The following is a 23895-nucleotide window of genomic DNA, read 5'->3' as shown; positions in this document are numbered from 1 at the left end:
AAAACCCGATATAACCATGATGGGCGGGCGATATGACTAGTGTACCAACCTACATCATCGTGTCCGAAGCATAGACTGGTGATTAAGCAAAACTCCTCCCGCCCAAAACAAGTATACGCCGGTGCTGGAGAAAAATGAAACCATATCTCCTCATCACCACGTTGTACCCCCTCGGGTAGATCGTTAGTCATGGTCTGAAGAAACAAATGTGTCAACATAGCATCTCCACCCGTATGTTGCACTTTCAGCCATGGCCCGAAGCAAGTATCCTCAAACAAATTTCTTTGTAGAGGTGTAAGCGTCGACGCAATTTTAGTGGAGAGGCTTAATTTATTCCTTAAGGTTAATGCAGCCGATTTTTTTTTTTACAAAAACAATAAACATACTAAGTTAGATATACCAAAAAACTACAAATTATACACTATAAACAGACATGATATTAAACAGTGAAAACAAAGCCAAATATGTTTCAAAGTAGCACGGTATTCACCCAAGTCATTATTCCATCATAGTTCACAAAATGCATCAGATAACATTCCGGAAGTAAGCACTTATATAAACATTTAAAAGGACAACATATAGGTTTAGTGTAGGTTCAAGGACAACATAAAGAGTAGTAGTTTATTCTTGAAACTTAAATTAGCAACACTGTGAAGTTAATATTTGTCTTTGTTTTTTTGTTGAAGAAATGCAATTCATTCAAGTTTCAATTTGCAGAATAAAAGAAGTTTCTGAAACTTAAATTCGCAACGCGAAAATAAAAATCGCAACGTGATTTTAGTTTCGCATTGCAAATTTGGTGTTGTGATTTAGGGTTTCTTCAACAAAAAGACAAATACTAACTTCACAGGGTTAAAAACTAAACAGTTTAGCAGTATTGACATCAACCGAATGAATTTAATAATCTCAGTGAAATAGTTAATCTAATAATAATACAAAAATTTTAAAATAAAAATAATTAAAAAACTAACCCTCGGTGGTTGATTTTCCATTTCTGACCGTGAATGGTTGTAAGGGTTGCTCTGAGAGATGGAGATAGACGGATTTCGTCGGAAATGGGGACGGATTTCATCGGAGATGGGGACGGATGTCGCCGTAGAGAGTGAGAGATGGAGATGGGATTGAGTTGTGCTTTAGGGTTTTAGGTTAGAGATGATTTGCGATAATATTGTTTATATTTGTGTTGCGAAATTAATATTGTGTTTCGCGTAAAAACATTTGACTTTCGCGTTGCGAATTTGACTATCGGCGAATTTGACTTCTGTGTTGCGATTTACAAATTCGCGTTGCGAAATTGGAAACTAGGTTGCGAATTTGTTGGTTATTTTGACAAATCCAAAAAAAATTGGTTAAATTCGTATATTATAAGACATTTTTGATCACTGATGTTATTTTTTCTTTTTAATATAGTGATTTTTTGGTCAAATTGCCAAAACATAAAGACTAAAAAATATTCGTACTTATTTCTGTATTAATCCTATTAAAAATGTATAATATTCTCATCCTAACGTGCTGAAGCTGAACCAAATACCTTGAAATTCGAAAACTTTGTCGTCTGAAGACGTGCAAACAGATGAAAAAGAAGCTAAATTAATAAATATTCTTCAACAAAGGAAATAAACTGTCGGAGCCCCTAATCAAAATACCCGAAGCTGGAAAGTTTCAGGCGAAGAAATTAGCAGCAGCGAAAAAGAAGAAGATGTTGTTTCAAGTGGCAGGACAAGGGACTCGTCCAACCTTCTTTGAAATGGCTGCAGCTCAGCAGCTCCCGGCTAGTCTCCGTGCAGCCCTTACTTACTCAATTGGGGTCAGCCTCTATCTGTTTGTCTTTTCGTTTGAAAAAAGAAGCTTTTTTTATATATATTTATGAAATACCCATTTTAATTTTCCTTCTTGATTTCTCAAATTGTTTAATTTTGATGTAAAATTTGCCTATTCAATTAGTGGGTCAATCTTGGGTTTTCGTTAAGATGAATGGAATGAATTGATTGTTTTAGTTTAGTGCCTGGGGAGCAAGCTTCGGTTTTTAGATTGATTATAGTTTTTTATTTTCATATTGCTTCAATGACTACAGTTTTGTATCGATTTAATTAATGTTATAATAGCTACTGGAGATTAAATATTTTGAGTTTTATTCGTGAATTGATAGGTACTGGCATTGAGACGACCAATTCTGCATAAGGTGTTAGACTATGAAGATGAATTCTATGCTTTGCTGATGTTGGTTCTTGAGACGCATAGCTTACGAACTACAGGTTTCCTTCTGCTTTGATTTTCTTTTATTTACTTTATTACCTAAATCTCTTTTATAGGTATTTTTGTTCAGCATGTTTTTGAATCTTCCTATTTCACATTCTAGATAGTGTTTTATATACCCCGGTTTTAGTTTTCTTCCAAATTACGTGTTCTTCTAACTTCAACGTTCTCTCGGATTTCACTCGTTTTGGTTGTTGTGTTCAATTTATGTGTGGAATTATATTAGTTTTCAGTTGTGCCTCTGTGAACTATGGATCTGTTTTGTTGCTTCTGTGATATGAACTCAAAAGGAATTGCAGAGGATTTTATTGAATTCTCAAAGATAGTAGCAGACTTAGAAAAATAGAGAAGAGAAGAAGCAAATAGTTCTTAACAGAATGCATGAATAACCCCTCATTACCCTTTCCCATCTATAATACCCAAACATGCATAACTAACTGTACATAGTCAGCAAGCCCCCGTGAATGATGCCTCTCATGTGCACTCTTCCTCGGCTGACTTGGCTCATGCTGAAGTGGCAGCTGACTTGGCATTGAATTCATAACATTCTGTGTGAAATATAATGTAATCTTTGATAGTAGAGGAGGTGTTGAAAATTGTTCTATATGTCTTCATTTTGTTCACCCATTGAAATTCATTACCTTCCATATGAAGATGTTGAATGTCAAGATTGTAGGGTGTAGAAGAATAAGCGGAAACGAAATCATGTATGGAAATTTGTGGTAATGTAGTTAATTCTGGTTTTTTCAATGTGATATGGAGAAACTTAAATTTCATAGCTTGACTATGCTCCATGATCTTACTTGTCCAAAATGAGTTGTAGCAGACCAGAATTAGATCTATCATACAGGACACTTTTTTTTTCCATTAGTTAAACATTAATGAACCTTAACCAGAAGCCTAGAACTGCTTGCAGAAGGAGGTAGCACCACATGGTCTTCCCCCCCCCCCCCTTTTTTTATAATTTTTTCCCCTGAGAAAACATGGTCATTTTATGTATATGAGAAAGTAGAGAAGCTATCGTTATTAGCACTTTATGGAATTCAGCATCTTTCTAGGATGTTTCTTATTTTGGAAGCTTATAGTAATGCCCATTATATGTTGTTTGCACTGTTTGGGTGTCAATTTTAATTTAATTTTGTTAGTTGCAGTTGGAAGATGTATGTTTGATTAGATGAGACTCATTTTTCTAATATAACATTCTTATACAGATGCTTCTTTTGCTGAATCTCTATATGGCTTGCGGAGGAGAGCAGCAAAAATAAAAATAAAACAGGCTGACATTCGATCGAAAACTAGTGATGGGATCCAACACTCTAGTCTAGAAAAGCGTCAAAGAGTTCTCTCAGTTGTATTTTTGGTAGAATTCTGCATCTTTTTTTCTTAGTTTTTTTCCTTGTTAAGATCTTTGATGAACCTTATTAGTTATGACCAAATAATCTATGGAAGTTCTTCCGTATAAGCGTTTATATTTTTGTTGAACATTACTCTGGGGTATTGGCAGTGTGAACTCATTTACATGCTCTATCGCCAGTTCCCCTTATCCCCTCCTACAACCTTTGTTGGATGCAGAAGTAACCTCTGGTTTGCAATGTCTTTCTAGGTTGTTTTGCCATACCTTAAGTTAAAATTGCACTCAATTTATAACAAAGAAAGGGAAGCCAGGCTTCAAGCAAGTTTATGGGGTCCCGGTGATGAAAGATTTGAAGATATCGACTCTTTTGTTGAAGGGGAGGCGTCTATTGCTTCAAGAACATCAACTGAAGCAGAAACAACAATAAGAACACAATTGGCAAAGAATATTCAGAAAATTATGGGCTTATGTTATCCATGGATACATGCTACCACTGAAGGTGTGTTCAGATCTAAGTAATCATTTTATATCAATGTTTTCAATAATGAAGGCAATTTATTAATCTAATCATTGTTCATGGACTACCTGTACCATGACCTAAAGTGGAACTTGTGATTGAGAAAGCTAGGGGTGTGCAATGATATGTCATGATCACCAATTAATAAGTACAAATTTAACTTGTGGTTGCCAACCATGGAGCCTGTGTCTTCATATTGTAGGGTTTCTGATTTTCCGCAATCATATTTATATGATTCCTTGAAAGAGCTTTGAATGACAATTATCTGTTTTTGACCATGCTTTGGTTGGAACTCGAGATACGTGCTTTAATCTAATCTTGACTTTTGTGGTGCAGGACTAACATTTACTTATCAACTTTTATTTCTGCTGGATGCAACTGGGTTCTATTCTGTTGGATTACATGTTCTTGGGATTCATGTTTGTCGAGCAACTGGACAAGAATTGGTATCAGATTCAACAATAATTTATGTTCTCTAATTGCATGTTTTATAATTTACACTAATATACATGGTGCAGTATTTTTGTTGCTTCATGCTTTTTCCACACCCTATTCACCCGCATAACATGCACACTTCTGCATTTTGCTCTTATTTATATGATATATGCACACATACTCAGTATACTTATTTTGATGTCAAGGTAGATGAATACTTCCTCTAGAATTTCCAAAATTCGAAGTCGTGAACGTGAGAGGCTTCGGGGGCCTCCATGGGTAAAGGTATGTTTCTCTAGATGTTTTAGTTAGGATTGTTAAGAGTTTTTACCAAAATTGTTCATCTGACTTTAGCTAATGTTAAAGTTACCATACTCAGACAACATAATTCCTGCAGGCGGTACAAGGAGCTTTGCTTAAATGTGCATATGTGGTGCTGGACTATGCACAAACTGGTTTAATCGCCGCAGTATTCATCTTTAAAGTAAGTGTAGTTTACTTGTGATCAAATTTATCACCCTTTGGGTTGAGGGATGCTATATTATCGCTAACTAATAATAAATATATCTGAAAAACGTAATATATGCAAAATATTTACGGATATTAAATTTTTCTAAGCAAAAATCTGCAACTGCTGGACCAAACTAAACTAAACCAATGAGTTTCGTATTTGCTTTAGGCCAAAACAGTGAGCCCTACCTGTATGTCGTGATGACTCGTAATATTCTTTTATAGGTTCTTTTCTTAAACTCATGTAGTGTTGCTTAACCTTCATCCACTTTCCTGGATTTCTATTTAACTTGGTAATAAAATTAAACTAGATGCTACCATTTATGTTTAGTAATTAATATCAATAAAACATGACAATTCTTAACATTGTCACCCATTCCAAAGTTAATAGTTGTATGCTAACTATTTTGTGCTATTCTTTTTTTCTCTTGAAACCTTTATTTTCCTGTAACATTCAATTTTATTTCTGGAAATAGTAATGGAATTTGTTATGATTTCCTTTTCCACAATCGTAGATGATGGAATGGTGGTATCAATCTGCTGAGGAGAGAATGTCAGCTCCTACTGTGTATCCGCCTCCTCCGCCACCGCCACACCCAATGGTGAGAAATTCACCTCTCTGCCTACTCACATCTGCACACAAACAATTCCACATAATTATGAAGACCATATTCATTTTAAGAAAGTGGAGAATGATTACATATGTTTCATTGTATAATTTTATGGATATATTAAATTAGTGATATTCACGAAGGATATGGTGGCATTGTTTCTTTTATTGCATTGGTCATAAACTATGCAACCGTTTGACGATTTTGGCAGAAGTTTCTATTTTATTAAAAAAATATCAATAAAAAATAGAAGAAATAAGTAAGGGCAAGCTTTTGTAACCCTGTTGCTCAACCAAATATTTCACTTATAATCTATGTAGGTCGCCAAAGACGGGATCCCCTTACCACCTGATAGAACAATCTGTCCATTGTGTTCACAGAAGCGTGCAAATCCATCTGTAGTTACAGTTTCAGGATTCGTCTTCTGCTATGCTTGCATACACAAGTACGTTTCTCAGGTAAGGCCTTCAAACCCTATTTGGTGAACCAAATGATAATTTTCTTTTCAAAGTTCATATATATTTAATCTTTGGCTTTTCAAGGACACCCACTTCTTAAAACCAAAGTTTTCGTGCATTTACAGATTTAGTTGTTTTTACTAGTTTATAAATACAGATTGTTATAAGCTTAGATCATGCAAGGTACAGTGAAAAGAATCATGCCTGCGTAAAATTAGACTATCCATGTTGATTTTCATCTTTAGTTCTAGTAGGTTTTTTTTTTCTTTTTAAGCTTGAATCACTTATTTGGCTTGTTCTGTATTTCATTGTCACAGTATAAGCGCTGCCCAGTCACATTAATGTCAGCAGACATCGACCAGATAAGGCGGCTCTTCCATGATATGTGATATCCTTGCCGGATATTTTGTATGTAAATTAATCCATGATAGTGTATGTGAAGCTACCAAAGGACAAGAGAACCAAGACGAGTACAACGAAAATAATGTAGGGAATTCTTTGTTTTCATGACATTCTGTTGCCATTGTTTCTGGCATTTTCGAAAGATAATTTTATGCAAGCATTTAGGTAGGCTTGAAACTACAAACATCCAAACATGGGCAGTCACCATTTGTACCCCAAACCAAATCAATTTACAGTAAATCTTTAACATGTACCACATTAACATGTTATTTAATGATAGGCTAGGGATCCATTAGCACAAAAATTGTTCAATAATCATATTATTTTGCCATTCAAGCAGCTCAAATTATGTAGACAAGCTAAACAAGACAGGCTCACCATTCAAACCAGGAATCAATTAGAGGGAAATCCAGGAGGATGTTCAATTCTTCACTAAATCTAATGCTTTCACACAATAAAACAAATCAAGCAACAAAAATGCATATCAACAGAAACATTCATGTGAATGCAGTAGAGGCCTGCCTATACTCCTGCAGCCCCTATATCCAAAGCTCTCTCCAATCTTGCCTCAAATGGTATAGCATTCCATTTCGTTCTCTGTTCCTGCAGAACCAAACTATTTATCCTTCCAACATATATGTGTAAAATGTATACATGAAAATCAAATCAAAAACTCAATTTGTATACCTGAATGTTTCTGCTCCTTGTTCTCGGTGTTCCTTTGCGTGGAGAGCTTGAATCAGCATTGACTATCTGGCCGGTATGATTCCAATAGCTCCCGACAGTTCCGATGATAGGTGTTTCATCCGGAATCTGGCTCCTGCACTTTTTGGAAGAAGTAGATGCAGAATGTTGTTTAAGCTCTTCTTGCATTAATGCTCCTAAAACAGGCCTATCTTCATAGCTTCTAGGTGAATTTGTCTTCAGGGATGCTGCTGAATTCCCAACTGAATTAGTACTACCCTTTGAATTCGGTGTGTTTTCAGGTCCCATTAACCAGCTAGAAAGACTAGTATCAACATCAATTTCTTGCCCTACCAGCTTCTTGCCATTGGAACATAGTCTCGAACTCGAAGTTCGGAGCTTAAAATCAGAACCTTGCTCCACATTAATGTTCTCCTTTTCTTCATCCTTCAATGGTATGCCTGCTTTTGCTTTCACTCCTTTCCATTGAGCAAGATTTTCAACAGGATTCAAAACTGATTGTACACACTCATCACCCTTAACTCCGGCATCTCGATTTAACAAGATCGGAATCGGACTATTAACTTCCTTCTCATCTGATTCAACTTCACAAACATGTTTCCTGGACTCGATCGACAACGAAAACAGCGACTCAGATGACTCTTCTATGTCCAATTGAAGCTCATTTTTAGCCTTTCCAATGCCATTGTCATCCTCATTGACTTCCTTTGTTTCTAAATCCAAATCTTTCAATTCATCCCCACTTTCTTGACTGTTCTGATATCTATGGTTTTGAGACTCACAAACCACAGCCCAAGCACTCAAATCCAAAACAGAAGATCCACTTCCTTTAACTATTCCTTCGATCTCCTTATTTTCCTCATTTGTCAACGACTTATCAGATGATTGTTCAACATATAATTCTTCATGGGTCTCCACATTCAAATCAAAAGCTACCTTCTCTTTATCACTGTTGTTCTTCAATAGCTCCCCTAGCTTCTCTCTACATGAATTGACATGAAACAAGAAACTCAACACATGCATGAATAAACATTAGTAATCAAGAAAAATAAAGGCCTGAAACTGGACTGCCATTACTTACTTCTTCACTATGATTGGGTTAAAGGGTTTCCAAAAATCTTCTTCCTTACTACATCGAACAGCTTCATTGGCTTCGGGTTTCTGGGTTGAACAAATTTATTCAAAAGAAGAAAAATCCAAAGAATTATATACGGTGAAAGTGGAGAGAAAAGCTCACCTGATCAATAGAGGAAGCCCCATCGACCAAATGCTGGTGTTTTTTGTTATTGGAAGCAGAAAAACAAGAGAAAAAAGAGCAACCCATTATTAGCCTGGTTGACTTCTTTCAAAAAAGTTCACTTTAATGTATCTTTTTCAACACCCGTTGAAGAAAACCGTCTTCTTGGCGAGTGAAAGATAAGAGAAAACCAATGGAAGAAAGAAAATTGAGAAACCGGTCAATGAATTTGAAGAAGATAAAGACTTGAAAAATATGACCGTTACTGCTTGTGGGTTTAATTATTTCCCAGTCCCTGTACTCTTCTAATGTTCTAGAGTTTAATCCCTCTACTTTTAGTTCACATTGATAGTATGGTTAATGAATTCCCTTCAAATTTAAATGCTTTTAAATATTTTATTTATAAATTAAAATCAAACTGAAAGAATATATTCAAGTTAAAAATAAATAAATCAACAATTTTATCAGTTGGATTTTTTTTTAAATCCAACAAGAAAAAAACACAATATGGAATTAAAAATAAACATGATAAATTTTGAAGGTCTAAAGAGTAAAAGGGAGTGGAGGCATAATTAGACGTTTGAAGTGAAGGCAGAGATTTGACAGAGATTAATGCAACTGTTGGCTTTTCACAATTATGGAGATTTTTAGGTACAACACATCTAATATACGACTAAGGAAATATATTATCATAAATGTTAATATTTTTTTAATATTTTCGATAAATTATTACCTAGAATATTATTTTTTCTATCAGAAATGTTAATATTAGGTTCTATCAAAAATTAGTTAGTGAAATTAACATTTCCGGTAAAAAATAATGTTTTAGGTAGTACCTTACCGAAAAATGTTAAAAAATATTAACAATGAGATATTTCCTTAACTGTATATTAAAAATACCGTACAACACAACTACACCTATTATTGAGAGTTCTTTAAATTTCAATTTTTGTGTTCAATAATGGTGAGATTTGTAGGGTAAAGGCAATAATAGTGGATCTTATCTCTATGAAGTTCTTCAATTATTGTTACCTTTTTGTTTAGGAACCCTTTATTTACGGAATTTGTTTTTGATATCTTCATGATTATTTTTATTTTTCATTTTTACAAGTTCAAGCTAAACATATATAATATCAAAATAAAATTTTGGTTGAATGAGTGAAGTAATATATAAACTTTCAATTAGTGTAATTTTACACGTAAAATTTTGATTTTAGTGTAAAATTTTGGTGGAGGTGGAATTTATAAACCCTCAATTAAAAGAATTATATTTATAGAAAATAAAAAATATTTTAAATATGTTATAATAAATTCCTAATTTCACTTCTGATTATTGTGATGGATATATCAATTAAATATCAATCAAATAAGATGATCATTGAAATGAACAAAACATTTCCGACAAAAGGTCATTACACCAGCAACTAAGATGATCGTGATTGAAATAATGAATTGTTTAGATCCTTGAATTGTATGACCATTATTAGTTGTTGGAAGACATATGTGATCAAGGTTGAAATCATAAACCTTGTAGAGGCAGCTATAAGTAATACCAAACCATTTATAAAAATAAAATAAAATATTGCTCCTTAAAGTGTCGGAGTTAAAAGGGTTTTTCTTATTAATCTCGGATAAATATACTGCAATATTTATTTAAATATAACTTTTAATCATTTGACATTAAACGCATACGTCCTTGGCATTTTTGGCACTCAAACTCAAGATTTCAAAGAATAACAATAATTCTTTTACCGTCAAGGTTGCTTAGTTCGTACCGAGTTAAAAAGCGTTGAGAATGAAGAGAATGTGAAATCACATTAGACAGTTGCTCTTGAGCACATGATTTGTGCAACCAAAACGTGAAGGTTTACCAACCATCAATTTGCTGATTGATAGCAATAAGTTAATAGATTGACCAATAATGAAGTTAACACTTTTTCTTCTAACTTGGAAGGGGGATAGTATCTTTGAGGTCACTTTGTATTTTATATTTCCAATTTGTTGTTGCATTGTGTTATTATCTCAATTTGATGTTGCATTTGTGTTATTATCTCAATTTGTTGTTGTATTTGTGTTACTGTTAGAGATAGGCACGAGATCCAAATTCAACGGCTTTCGATCCCATCCAATATTGGATTGAGTTTAAAAAAATTGAGTTCGGGTTGAATGTTTTAGATGATGTGTTTGGATCGGGTCAGATTCGAGTTTAGGATGAAAAATATTTGATCTAATTCGACTCAAAAAATATAATTTTACTTTATATATTTAGAGATAATTGCAATAATTCTCCTCTCTATATTAAATTTTCAATTATATCCCTAATTTTATTGAATGAAATTAATATTTTACAATTATATTTATTTTAGGTTGAGTCGGGTTAGGTTTGGGTTTTATCTCAAAAAAGCGAGTCTAGTTCAGATCAGGTGAAATAACTCTAAATTTGGTTTAGGTTAAGTTTCGAGTGGAGACTATATATTTTTCAGATCGGATTAGATTGGATTGGCCGGAAACCTGATTCATACTCATCCCTAGTTATTATTATTACTAAAAATATACGCACTCACCTAATGAGTTAAAAAAATATAAATTACTAAATTATATTAAAAATATTTATATTACAAAAATAAATTATATAAAATTACAAATATTTTTAGAAAATTAATTTTTTTAATGAAAATTACTTGTTAGTAAAAAATTAAATTGTTATCATAAAATTTTAAATTTATTGTAAAATAAAAAGAAGGAAGCAATAAAAAATAAGAAAAGTAAGAAGAGAATATAATGGGGAGAGAAGTATGTGTTATTTTCTCAATGTGAATTATGTATGTTTTCTCTAAATTTTATATTTATAGACATAAGAAATATATATTATATAGAATTATAGTCCTAATAGATATTAAAATCCTAATAATAAAATACATCAATACTATATTTAACATATATTATTCTAATCATAATAAACATTCACATAAATAACTATTTATAACAAAATTTATACTTTTTATTTTGTATTCCAAAATTAAATTAGTAGATCATTATTGGAGAATGATAAAAGGATTGTATATAAAATATTTTTAGATAAGATTTGTATATAAAGTTAACTCTAATTATATTTTTAAATTTCAAATAATCTTTTTAGTTATTTTATTTAAATGTTTATAAAATTATGAAAAAGATAAGAGAACTCCTATTCTTGTTTCTTACATTTTAGTTAAAGAATTTTAAAAAGTACTTTTTAGAAAAGTTCAATTGAGTCCTTACGGAAAAAATGCTTTAAATTGAGCTTTTATAAATCAAAGTGCACCCAATTAAGTCCTTCCATTAATTAAAAAATCAATTAACTTCTTTTATCAACCATTTTTGCTAATTAATTAATTTTAACTTTTAATTAACAAACTAATATGAAGATAACAAAGTAAGTGCATTTGGTCCGTTGATCAAATTGTTCATCTTTATTCTCTTATATTTCCATCTTTGTTCCATTATGTTCCCTTAGGTCATGTATTATAGACGTATTAGGAGCACTCCTCTTCCTTCCACTATAGTCTCCCTTTCTCTCCTCTCTAGGTAGGATTAGAATTAAATTTAGAATTTGTCAAAAAGAAAATTAATATGACGATAACACAAATTTATACAGGAAATCTAGTAGTTCCTGATCAGAAAATGGTTTATATTCTATACTTGTATATACATGGACAAATCTACATGGTATTTTGGGAGGGGATGTTGCCCTCCCAAATTTTCTGGTATAATATCATTTTAAGTCTTTTTAATTTAAATATTAGTTAAATATGATTTTTGTCTCTTCTAATTTTTAAATTTAAATACTTAATAAATTATTATTATTTGACAAAAGAGTATATGAGACCCTCATATTTAAAAAAAAACAATGTGGCCCTAGAATTTTTTTACTCAATGTGACCCTCATACTTCGAAAATAGATCAAATATAACTCGTTGACCAACATTTTTCGTCGTTGACCATTACGGTATTGACGTGACACTTTACAATGAAAACATAACAGTCCACAATAATTGGTGAATTGACTGATGATGTGACAGAATGACTAAATTGATTTTTTAGTTGAATTCGAGATCAAATTGATTTTTTTAAATCAAGGCTTTATTTATTTTTTTCAAAAAAATATTTTAAAATTTAAATGTAAATTATACAAATATAAAAAAATAAATATAAAAAATTAATAATAAAAATTAAATTACTTAAAAATTAAAATATATACATATATTAACAAGCGTGATTGAAAATGTTATTGATAAAAGATTCATTCAATTTAGAGACTAATTTTAATGTGAATTTTATTTTATTTAACAGTATAATTATATTGTTATGTCCGTACATGTCAATTTTAATGTGAATTTTATTTTCATTATATAGAGAAGAATTTTTTATTCCTTGAAAAATCAAAAAATAAATATTAGAGATGATAAAAAAATCTCAAACATGTGGAATGCATATTTAGTGAATTTTATTTTCTTTTATCATGTTATATTCTGTAAAATTCTCTTCGTAATTGTATAACTATTTTTAATATTTTTAATCATACATTTTATGATAATTTATATAAATTTTAATTTTTTATATTTTATTTATAAAAAATTATAATATTTATTTAATTCAATTTTATTAAAAAATCGGTGAAACCGAATTAGAAAGACATTTAGAATTTAAGATAATTAAAGGTAAATATATAAAATAAAATTTGCATAAGATGGACAAGTTTATGTTTATATAAATAAAAAGCAGGTTAAATTCCAAGTAAAAATAATAATAATAAATTTTAATTTTAATTTTTAGTAACTTGATTTTTTTATTTTTGATATTTAAATTTTTGAATATTATTTTATTTTAAATTAGAAATATTTTTATCTTTTTCTAAAAAATTGAATAAGTCTATGGACTTTAAAAAAATCTAGCCCTCGAACTCTACCCAAAAAATCATTTTAGCACATCTGTCATGTTATCAAACACGTCACCAACCACCATAGATTGCCACGTCAGCAATATGAAGTGTCACGTCAACAACGTAATGGTCAACGATAGAAACCGTTGGTCAAAGGACAACATTAGATCTATTTTCTAAGTTTGAGGGTCACATTGAGTATAAAAAAATAGGAGGGTCACATTAGGTTTTATTTTTAAAGTACTAGGACTTCACATACCCTTTTTCTTTTTTTATATATAAAACTATTTTGTCACACTTGACATTTGATCATAGCTCCATCCTGTGTATATAGGCCGTATAGTGGGGTTACTAAGCTCATTGAGCTTGCTTGGAAATTCAGGAAATTGCATCATTTGTCCAAGTGATAACTAAAGAATAGACTGCCATGGATTCACCTTTGAAACTTCTTAAGGGGAAAACGATGGTATTGGTGGGACGTTAACAAACATCCATACGTGCTTGCAGGGCCGGTCTAATAAGTTTTATTGTCCTGGGCGAGATAACAATTTTATGCCCCTTGTATCGTATAATAGACAAAACATAAATAATTTTATGCTCTATAAAACTGCCCCCAACATGCTGCCCTCGGCTGTCGCCCATGTGGCACATGTGTTGGGCCCGCCCTGCGTGCTTGCTACTCTGCTTCCCAAAATTGAATTCAAGGACGCGTGGACCATGCATGAAGTAAACCACAGGGTGAAGACTCTCAATGCTCGTTTACTATTTCTTTGAAACTTTCAAAATTGTGGAACTGAGTTACATCCGTGGGACCATATTGGCATATTTCTTCTCGTGTAATCCAAAAATGTAGAAATGGTCATTGTATGAGTTTCTTAGAAATTTGTTTCCAAATTATGGAAACTTCAGTTCCTGCTGTCATTGGCTATCTGATAGTTAAATAATAGTAAACCTTCTTATCTATTTATGCATACCCACAATTGCATGTCTAAGAGGAGAGAAAACACAACCTGTCTATTAGTTTCGACGTTGTTTCAAGCATTGACTCGATAGCATAATGCTTCAAGCATTGGCTCAACGGCATACTATTAATGGAGATTAGACCCATAGAATACAACTCAAACGATTTTGAGGTCAGATTTTACAATATCTCAATGAGAATGTTAATGTTCAGCTTAGACATTTGCCATTTTTTAACAGAAAATGACAAGTTTAGAACATATGAATAGTCGGGTGACTATTTTATAACTTTTAATAATTTGAGGACTCAATAAAGTAGGGCTCTAAAGTTGGAGGACTATTTTATAACTTTTAATAATCAAGAACTCAATAAAAGTGTATCCTATAGTTGGAAGACCATTTGTATATTTTACCCTTTAAAATTATTATAATCCCTTAAAATATTAAATTTTTCATTAATTTTAGCATCTTAAATATGATTTGTCTGTTGAATAATTGATGCATGTTGGGGGTAAATTTAGGTTGAAATTCGTCTATTTAAGTTACTTAATGTTTAAGGTGACATTGAGGGGTTACTTATGGCTTAAGATAATCAAATTGTCGAAATAAAATACTGAATTTCAAAATTTGGGAGTGATGTTTCGAAACTTCAAACAAATAAGCTTTGAAATTTAGAAATTTGATCATAAATTTCGATACTTACAGGGTGGGTTTCAAATCTTGCTAACCGATTTCAATATTCATAAACCCATATTTGAAAATTTATCAAACTAACCCCTTTTGATGATCTATGTTACAATGTAGTCTATATATTTGATATATGTATCAATTTGCTCCCTGGATGGGTGTTCTATGATTGTTTATGTCACTGACTGATCTAGTTCCGATTTGATTTAAATATTTCTGAAACTCATAAACTAAATTTGAAAATTTATCAGTTTAACCACTGTTTATGATCTAGGTTACAATATGGTCCATATATTTTATATGTGTGTCAATTTAGTCCCTAAATGGGAGTTTTATGATTGTGCGTGTGATTAATTGATCAATTTAGTTCTAATTTCATTTAAATCAACTTTTGATCAGTCAATATACACTTTCAGTCCTATACGGAACCAGATCGGATTAGAGGTGTCAATTGAATAAGAGTTATTTTAAAGGAAGCAACGGACCGGACTAACATGTATATCTCAACTTTTTTTTATTAATATGGGGTAAGTACAAGGTAGTATTTGTTCAAAGATAACTCTCAACATTTTGATATTGAACGTTCATACCTCTAGGATTCTCGGTGCTCGAACCTGAGTTTTTAAGGAATGATAATAATTCCTTTACCACATAGGTCACTTAATTCGTGCTGGTATCTCATATCCTTGCTCCACATTAATGTTCTCCTTTTCTTCATCCTTCGATGGTATGCCAGGTTTTGCTTTCACTCCTTCAAACTTAAACGTGGGACTTTAACATCTAAATACTTTATTTAGGAACCCGTCAAACTACCTTAGTTGTACACAGTGGTGTTGTTCATAAAGGCCTCAGGTTCGATCAGTTGTATATGTAGAATGTTTACACATTGTTAATGGTTAAGAAAGATTATGAACATATATTACCTTGTAAATAAATCAACAATGTTATCGATTAAATTTTATTTTTTTATAGTATGTGAAAATTGAAATTAAATTTATTTTTATTTTTTTATAAAAATGAATATATCTGTTTATTTTTATAATATGTGAAAATTAAATCAAATTTAAGTTTTGTATACGTATATACATAAAAATTGAAAACTTGTATATTGCATTACATATTTTATCAAAGTAAATGTATAATTCCGATATTTATCTCAAAAAAAATCATTAAATTTCTATCTGTTAAAAAGGAATTAAGTTTTTAAACATATATCAAAGATAAGTTTAACTCTTTTTTCTTATCGATACAAAGTAATATCTATTTAAAGCTTGTTGAAAAATAATAATTTAATTGAATAAAATTGATGTTATTTTATAATAAGTCATGTCTATTCAATTATACCTATTAATTTTTCAACAAATCTCTTCATCAAAAGGCCGAGAGATCTTAACCTTTCAATCATTTCTCTCCTCTATAAATAAGTTAGTTAAGGCTTAATCTTAGAGGCAATTCTCAAACGTTGGAATAGGAAAACTCTTAGAAATTCCTTTCAAAATTAATTCTATCTGGTGAAAGAGAAAGGTAAGATTGTGTTCACCTGATCACTACGGTTGTGATTTTTTGTTGTGATCATTTGTTGTTGTATCATGGGAGACCGACACTCAACTTTACTCAAAGCACCGAGAAGAGGACGAATCTGTCTTAAGGAAATTGTTCATAAATGCCTCAACAAAACTTCATTTTCTGTTTATCTGACTCTGCACATCCGATTTCATGTCTACATATGAATAACCAAATTCCGTTTCTTTACTTTAATTCTTTATTTATTTTGCTTTGATCGATTTAAATAATAATATTTGTTTATTATTATTATTTTATGTCTTGGATTAAGCATTTTGTCTAACAAAAATAACTTTCAACTACTTGTCGAGACATTTTTATCTCTGACATTCTCGTACAATGAAATTATTTCTCCACATAAATGTCAGGCTAAATGTTTAAATAAAGGTTAACTTTTAAGGCCAGTAGAAATAAGGTTTAATATTAAAATAAGTGTTTAAACTGTATTGTTTTTCATTAGGGGTGTGTACATTCGGGTACCTGGATTTTTGGATACCTAATTTTTGGGTACCCGAAACTTCTGGGTCGGTAATCAGGTACCCGGATTTTGCGGGTACCCGGTACCTGTTTTTTTTATTTTTCATTTTCAAATTATTAATTTAAAAAATATACATAAATTTAAATGTTTGAAACTTCAAATTACATACTCTAATATCCGAACATAAAATTTAAAAGTTTAAAATACAAAATCTAATAATCCATAATATAAATAATTCATTATATTATATATATATATATATATATATATATATATATATAACTAACTCGGGTACCCCGGAAAAATTAAATTTTGTGACCCGGGCCAGACCCGGTTGGGTAATTTATTTAGAAAATTATCCGATTTTTTTAAGTCCGGGTCGGCGGGTCGGGTAGTTTTGCACCCCCCTACTTTTCACATATAAGTGTCTAAACTAATTTTCATCTTATCTAGTTGTCAAATGTTACAACTGTTACCCATTTAGATGTTAAGGCCATCAACGACGTTAATTTCCACTGTTAAGTAACATATATCACAATCTAGTGATTTTGAAATTTATTTTTAAAATAAAATATTAAAAATATTATGATATTTATTAAAAAAAATAATTTTTCTTATATTATAAAACAACCGCAAAATCCCAAATCCTAACCTTAATCCACCGCAACTGCCTTTTTCGGTCGCGATCACTACCACCGGCGTAGCCCCTGTCATCCTCTTACTCATACACCGTTGTATTTTCCGTCGATTGGCCGTCGGAATCGCATAGAATCATGATTTTAATCTTAGGGTTCGAGCAGTTTAAAACATTGATTCATCGTCGATAGGCCATCGATCGATCACGATTTCATGGGGGTTTTGGTCGTCGGGGGGAGGGGAGGTCGAGTGGAGCTTCTTCGACTGCAAAAGGCAGCGGTCGGCGTGGGTTTAGGGGTTGAAATGAAGATTTTCAAAGTTTTAGATTTATTTCAAAATTTATGTTTTTTTTGTTTTTAATATAATTTTATATTTTTAATTTTAAATAACATTTTGAAAATTATCAGGTTGTGACACGTGTTATTTAACGGGGAAATTAACATCGTTACCTGCCCAGAGACCTCAATGGGCAATATTTATAACGTTAGACACTTAGATGAGACGAAAATTAGTTTAGACACCTATTTAAAAAAAGTGGTATAGTATGAACACTTATTTCGGTATTAAGCCTAGAAATAAATAAGAGTTTGATAATTTTCAATCTATGTTTAAATTTTTTTATTAGATTGTGGTGATTACAAGATAATATTTGTTTTAAAGATACTAAAATATTTGACAATGAATGTTCAAACACTTTTGTCAACGCTAGTGCTCAAATTTAAGACTTCTAGAGACAATAATCACATATTTAATCACTAAAATAACTTGATTCTTACAAGTTTAAACTTTTTAAAATGCTTTATTTGGCGATAAATAAAAAAATCAAAGATTGCCCTCAATTTGGTGCAAACAAATCAACCACTCCCACCTAATTCCCCCAAACAAACAACAAAACATCACCAAATTTACAAACAAAACACACCATCAATAACAATTTTTTCCATACAGTTGATATAATACTGATTCTTCTGTACGAGGCAATTATCATTCGCTTTCTCACCAGCACAAGATGCAGTTGAGGGTATGTCTTTGGTTTGTCTTACAAGTGAAGGCTTTCTCCCTTGAGGTTTTCTTACATTTTCTTTCCTTGCAGTGCCTAAACAAGAACCAGAAGAACCAACTGACTTTCTGGACATTTAAGGCAGTGATGGAAAAAAACGTTTTAACTGAAGACAGCTTTGTGGTACGTACTTTACTTTTAATTTTAGCATGTTGTGTTGTCACAACAATGTCAATCATGAGTTATTCATTTTACTTTCAGTATGTTTTGTGACAACATCGTTAAAACTGATTCACTTTCATAATTCATACAAAATTTATTATTGATGGTGTGTTTTTATGTTGTTTCTGAACTTCATTATAGTTTTCAAAAACATATAGTAAATTAAAAGATGAAATATACCTCTTCCATTTGCGACTGAGGAGGATGACACACATGAAGCTGTTACCCTAGAGTACTAGAGTGAAACTGGAAATTATGAGGATGAAAAACAACCTATAGTTCATTCAGCTGAAGAAAATAACAAGGATGAATCTGATCCTTTTATCTGCAACCTTAAGTTAGCGATACCAACCCGTGTCTGGCCGTATTTAGTCGAAGCTGGATTCAGTTACATAGCTAGATATAAAGACCATTGTAGGATAGAACCAAACCTGATTTCTGTATTAGTCGAGTGATGGATACCGGAGACACACACATTCTATCTTCCGTGCGGAGAGTGCACGATTACGTTGGAGGATGTTTCCATGCACTTGGGGCTTCCGTTGGATGGAGATGTACTTTTAGGGATGGCACACAGTAACTGAAATTCTTTGTACGATGAATATTTAGGAGGTGTCCCGCGAAATTTTAACAGTTGTCGAATTTCGTTAAATTGGTTGGATGCAAATTTCCAGAATTTGAGTGAGGACGCCTCGCATGATCAAGTTAAAAAGTATGCACGAGCATGCATACTACAGCTGATAGAAGGGTTGCTGATGTTGGACAAATCGCGCAACCAAGTTAACTGTATGTAGTTGCGGCATCTTGGTGATTTTCATCTGGCTGGATCACTGAGTTACAGCTCGGCAGTTTTGGCATTCATGTATAGGGAGATATGTCGAGCTACTGACTACAGGAAAAATGCTATCGGTGGATATCTCCTTCTATTGCAGTCTTGGGCATGGTATCGCATGCCCTTTTTATGTTCTGTTGTGAAGAACCCGTTCGTATTCCCACTACTATTGAGGTAATAATAAAACTGATTTCGTATATTAATCATTTTTATCTAGTATATAATAAAAATTATTTCCTTGGATAGGTGTTCTATTGACAGGAAAAATCATCGGGGTCTACCTGATGAATTAGAATTAGTGAGGCTACTAATTGATTAGAAGGTCGGCACAGAGGTATGTATTTCAATGTTTGAAAATCTATTTTATATTATAGTTATATAATTAGATTATTATTTTGATAAGAATTATATATATATATATATATATATTTGTTTTAGTTTGAATGAGCTCCTTATTGTAATGATGATATGAGGATTTGCATCCCACATGAGTTAAGGGTCCCATTAGATGTTTGGATGGTGGTGGTCCCTCTGATCTGTTATGTGATTGTCGAGTGGCATCCCACTGATCGCGTGCTCCGGTAATTTGGTTTTGTACAACCAATTCCGGAAGTAACTCAAAATCTCGACGAGTTGCATAACACCGATCGACGCGGTAAGACAGATAAAAATTGGCTGCATAAGTATTATGAGTGGGTATGATATGGGAGGATCAATGTTGGCGTATTCCCCATAAAAAAACCTATTTATGTGGACCATTTGACGGTTGCAGATGGTTATTACGAGTGGTTCAACAGTAACGAGAAACTGTCATAACCCCATCGTCTCTCGACTCGTAGACGGAGAGCAGGTGGTTTCGGTTCGTCATCAGCTACACCAGCAGAACCTTCACAGTAACCACTATCTACAACGATGTACACCCTGCAGTCATATCAGATGTCACCACCTCCTTTCCCACACCATATGTCGTCGTCGCCGCCACCACATAGTTATATGACCCCTCCTAGAGGATATTATGGTTCTATGTTTGCATATCCGACTTGGGGTTCATATGCTAGTTATTTAACGGGTCCAACCTCACCATCGATAGCCGCCGCACAGACACCTCCTGTATAGTTTTCTCACTCATTTATGTCTGCGTTTTCTCAATTTTCTCAGTTTTCTATGAGCGGTGGGATAGTCAATCATACACCTCCAGGGTCCTTATTATTTGGAGGTGCTACATCGTCATCTGTTCCTCATCAACAAAATGTATTTGCTCCTAATGACGACGGCGACGATGATAACAATGACGATGATGGTGATGATGACAGTGAGGAGTCATAACCTGTTATATAAAGAAATCCTCATCGAGACAGACAGCCACCACCCTGCGGAACACATTCGCACCGCAGACATCGATAGTTTTTGATATTTTATTTTATTTGTAATTACTTTTTATTGGACAAAAAATTGTAATTTTTTATTATTTACCATTTAATACTTAATTTATTTTGTTAATTTTGTTTATTACTTAATTCAATCGAATGTTGATGATCATTTAATGTTTTTTAATTATTTTTATAATAATAACAGTAAATATATATATAAAAAATAATTGTCTTTTAAAAGTTTGTTGTATTTAAAATTATATTCAAATACCGAATTGATATTAGTTTGATAAAATTTAATAATTATGTTCGATAACTTTCTTAAGTAAGTCACTTATTACCTCTTTTATTTTAATCACATATAATGCCAACGTCGAATCCCGTTGTACCAATAAAAATGTGTCATATCTTTGAATGGTTCTTTTTTATCAATGTTCATGGATAATTTCACTTTGAATGGTTTTTCTTTATCGTTTTCTTGTTTTTTTTAATTAATCAGTGGTTATCAAATGACATTAACTTTAAGTAAATGTTAATTAAATTACAAGAACTATTCTTCAATAAACAACAACTACATCATTTCCTCATCAATAGTTACTTGATGACAAGAGAAGTGGACATTTTTCTACTGTGTCATAGGTTTCTACAATGCCCAGATCTTCTGTTTTCTTTAGATGTTTCCCGAATATCCATATCACAATAAATTCGAGTGGATTTTGGACGACCATGTCCCTCGATAAAACCGAATCTGGTACAATCGGAACCCAATTCCGAACCTCATTAGGGTCTTTATCATTACCTAAGGGGGAACTCAAATTCGTATACCTTAAACACTTCTGATAGTAGGTATATGAGATCCAAAAAACGGTTATAGTCTTGATAGGTATACGAGTAAGTTGCTATCATATGAGAGTATGGATACTTTAGAGCTTGAAAAAACCCACAGTCGCACCATTTGTCCCTTAGATTTACTCTTAACGAGTTAGCTTCAATCCCTTGAAGAGGTCACGGCATCTCTGTGACACGAAATAATTCATGCGTTCTAGATAAGCTTATTATAGACATACCATTTGATGCAATATTTTTTTGGCATAATACAAACAAATACCCCTAACGTTTGACATTATATGCATTTGTGCTCAAATCGTTTTTTTGGAGCAGTTGTACCCACAACGTTTGATTATGAGGCATAAGTCCCCTTCGTTGGATGGAAACCGTCAGGCAAATGACGGTCAACGGTTCCAGATGACTAAGCAAGCACATGTGGATAATGATGATGAAGTGGCGTGTCCACGTTATTAATATATGATGATGTGGAATTGACACGTCAGCTTTTTTAATTAAATTTTAATAAATATTTTATACCAATAAGAGAGTGACATGTGTCACTCTCCTACTGGTGCATATTGATATGAATGGATAAAATGCTAAGGAGTGTTGGGGATGGGAATCGAACCTGGGACAAGGACATCAAATGGGATGGCCCTTTCCACTAAACCAGTCATGTTACTTGGTTATTATATGTAACAAAATATTAATAAACCCATAATAAATGTTCATATTAATATAAAAAAAGTTATGGCTATGGCTATCTGTTGCTTTTCCCCGGCGTGCTCTCACGTGAACGTAAGGCAACTTCTGGGCGTTCTCTGAGCTCTCATTCACCGCAGTTTTGTTTTTCTTTGTTGACCCTTTAACCTATGCAAGTTCAGAAAACAAATTAATTAAAAATACCAAAAAAGAAAACCCACAAACCCTTGATCAAAATTTCCTTTTGGTTTTGGTTTTCTACCTTATTTTCTCCATCATTTCTCTTGATATTTTGCTTGTCTAACGTTGGATCGGAAGCCAACGGCTGGGATGACTCGGTCTCCGCCTGCTCACTCTTTATCGCCTTCTCAAGATTCGTGCTTAAGTTTTTTGACTCAGGCGACTTACTCTTCTCACTCTCATTGTTGTTATTAACTTCTGCAGAAAACCTCGTATCTCGTTCAATCAAACAAGTATTCGAAGGAAAATGGAAGTTATCTTTGAAATCTTCAAAGTTCAGAGGCGAAGTAGGGATTAGATTTGATGATTCAGGAGAGTAAAGAAGCTCAACTGCTTGTGGAGACGGTAGTTCAAGCAGAGCCGTGAAGGAACTGGCGTTATCAGTTGGCGGAGTCGAAATCAAACGGTGGATTTCGTCGGTGAATTGGAGCGATTTGAACATCGTAACTTCATCCCCGTTCAACGCCGTTAAATTATATCTGGTCTCCATCGTCCTTGCGTTTGGCTCCATGGTTGAAAGATAGAATAATAAGTGCCCAAAGTCGAAATTTTGAAAGAATAACCCAGCACAATTTTCTAGAAAATAAAATATACACTCTAGGTAAGTTTAACCCAATTCAGAGATTTAAGAGATTAGAGAAACGAAGCTTTGATTAGTTTGTTCAATGACTGTGTGGTGAAGCTTAGAGAAAAGATGATTAGAGGGTTTTACCCTGTTCGACTGCTGGTTTGTTTGGTTTGTTGTGATCAGAGGGTGCTCTCGCCCTTTGTTGATATTGTTGGTTTGTTTATTGGTCTATTGTTTAGAGTGTGGGGATCTGAGATTGATTCATTTTTTAGGATGGGGATGTTGTGCAGAATCTGGTGGAACTTCGCATTGAGGATGAAGAGGAGGAGGCGTTAGTAGTCAACGTGAATGAAGGAGAAACTGGCTTATCTTAGGAGAACTATTTTGTGGGGACTTTTCACAC

General features: G+C 32.7%; 3 protein-coding genes across 3 annotated transcripts; 1 reads left to right on the top strand and 2 right to left on the bottom strand.

Annotated features, from left to right (window-relative positions):
* The first annotated feature begins 1501 nt into the window (after nucleotides 1-1501).
* On the top strand, nucleotides 1502-6720 carry LOC120154806 (peroxisome biogenesis protein 12-like). The gene is made up of 10 exons (XM_039166454.1): nucleotides 1502-1807; nucleotides 2150-2255; nucleotides 3468-3616; nucleotides 3860-4109; nucleotides 4464-4573; nucleotides 4773-4847; nucleotides 4960-5046; nucleotides 5588-5674; nucleotides 6004-6141; nucleotides 6459-6720. The coding sequence occupies exons 1-10, from the start codon at nucleotides 1700-1702 to the stop codon at nucleotides 6528-6530; spliced, it is 1182 nt and encodes a 393-aa protein (XP_039022385.1). The 5' UTR covers nucleotides 1502-1699; the 3' UTR covers nucleotides 6531-6720.
* Nucleotides 6721-6959: 239 nt separating this feature from the next.
* On the bottom strand, nucleotides 6960-8665 carry LOC120154772. The gene is made up of 4 exons (XM_039166426.1): nucleotides 8486-8665; nucleotides 8330-8409; nucleotides 7231-8230; nucleotides 6960-7146 (listed from the first exon to the last, which is right to left on the bottom strand). Exons 1-4 carry the CDS (start codon nucleotides 8570-8572, stop codon nucleotides 7066-7068), a joined length of 1248 nt encoding a protein of 415 aa, XP_039022357.1. The 5' UTR covers nucleotides 8573-8665; the 3' UTR covers nucleotides 6960-7065.
* Nucleotides 8666-18635: 9970 nt separating this feature from the next.
* LOC120154914 (transcription factor bHLH60-like) lies at nucleotides 18636-23435 on the bottom strand. The gene is made up of 4 exons (XM_039166537.1): nucleotides 22947-23435; nucleotides 22698-22852; nucleotides 20568-20705; nucleotides 18636-18858 (listed from the first exon to the last, which is right to left on the bottom strand). Exons 1-4 carry the CDS (start codon nucleotides 23433-23435, stop codon nucleotides 18636-18638), a joined length of 1005 nt encoding a protein of 334 aa, XP_039022468.1.
* Nucleotides 23436-23895: the final 460 nt, after the last annotated feature.

Source organism: Hibiscus syriacus, unplaced genomic scaffold, assembly GCF_006381635.1.
Source record: "Hibiscus syriacus cultivar Baekdansim isolate YM2019G1 unplaced genomic scaffold, ASM638163v2 tig00111151_pilon, whole genome shotgun sequence".
NCBI lineage: Eukaryota > Viridiplantae > Streptophyta > Magnoliopsida > Malvales > Malvaceae > Hibiscus > Hibiscus syriacus.
The sequence above is the reverse complement of the archived record's forward strand: the minus strand, read 5'-3'. Positions and strand labels throughout refer to the sequence as shown.

What these genes read in the sequence shown, in the direction of transcription:
- LOC120154772 (XM_039166426.1), bottom strand. Translation starts at nt 8,572, where the DNA reads ATGGGTTGCTCTTTTTTCTCTTGTTTTTCTGCTTCCAATAACAAAAAA. An exon ending in GGGCTTCCTCTATTGATCAG is followed by an intron (nt 8,410 to 8,485) that starts GTGAGCTTTTCT and finishes TGTTCAACCCAG; the next exon opens with AAACCCGAAGCCAATGAAGC. An exon ending in CAAGGAGCAGAAACATTCAG is followed by an intron (nt 7,147 to 7,230) that starts GTATACAAATTG and finishes TTGGTTCTGCAG; the next exon opens with GAACAGAGAACGAAATGGAA.
- LOC120154914 (XM_039166537.1), bottom strand. Translation starts at nt 23,435, where the DNA reads ATGGAGCCAAACGCAAGGACGATGGAGACCAGATATAATTTAACGGCG. An exon ending in GAAATGATGGAGAAAATAAG is followed by an intron (nt 22,853 to 22,946) that starts GTAGAAAACCAA and finishes GAACTTGCATAG; the next exon opens with GTTAAAGGGTCAACAAAGAA. An exon ending in AATATGAACATTTATTATGG is followed by an intron (nt 20,706 to 22,697) that starts GTTTATTAATAT and finishes ATATGACTGCAG; the next exon opens with GGTGTACATCGTTGTAGATA.
- LOC120154806 (XM_039166454.1), top strand. Translation starts at nt 1,700, where the DNA reads ATGTTGTTTCAAGTGGCAGGACAAGGGACTCGTCCAACCTTCTTTGAA. An exon ending in CCCTTACTTACTCAATTGGG is followed by an intron (nt 1,808 to 2,149) that starts GTCAGCCTCTAT and finishes GTGAATTGATAG; the next exon opens with GTACTGGCATTGAGACGACC. An exon ending in TTCTCTCAGTTGTATTTTTG is followed by an intron (nt 3,617 to 3,859) that starts GTAGAATTCTGC and finishes ATGTCTTTCTAG; the next exon opens with GTTGTTTTGCCATACCTTAA.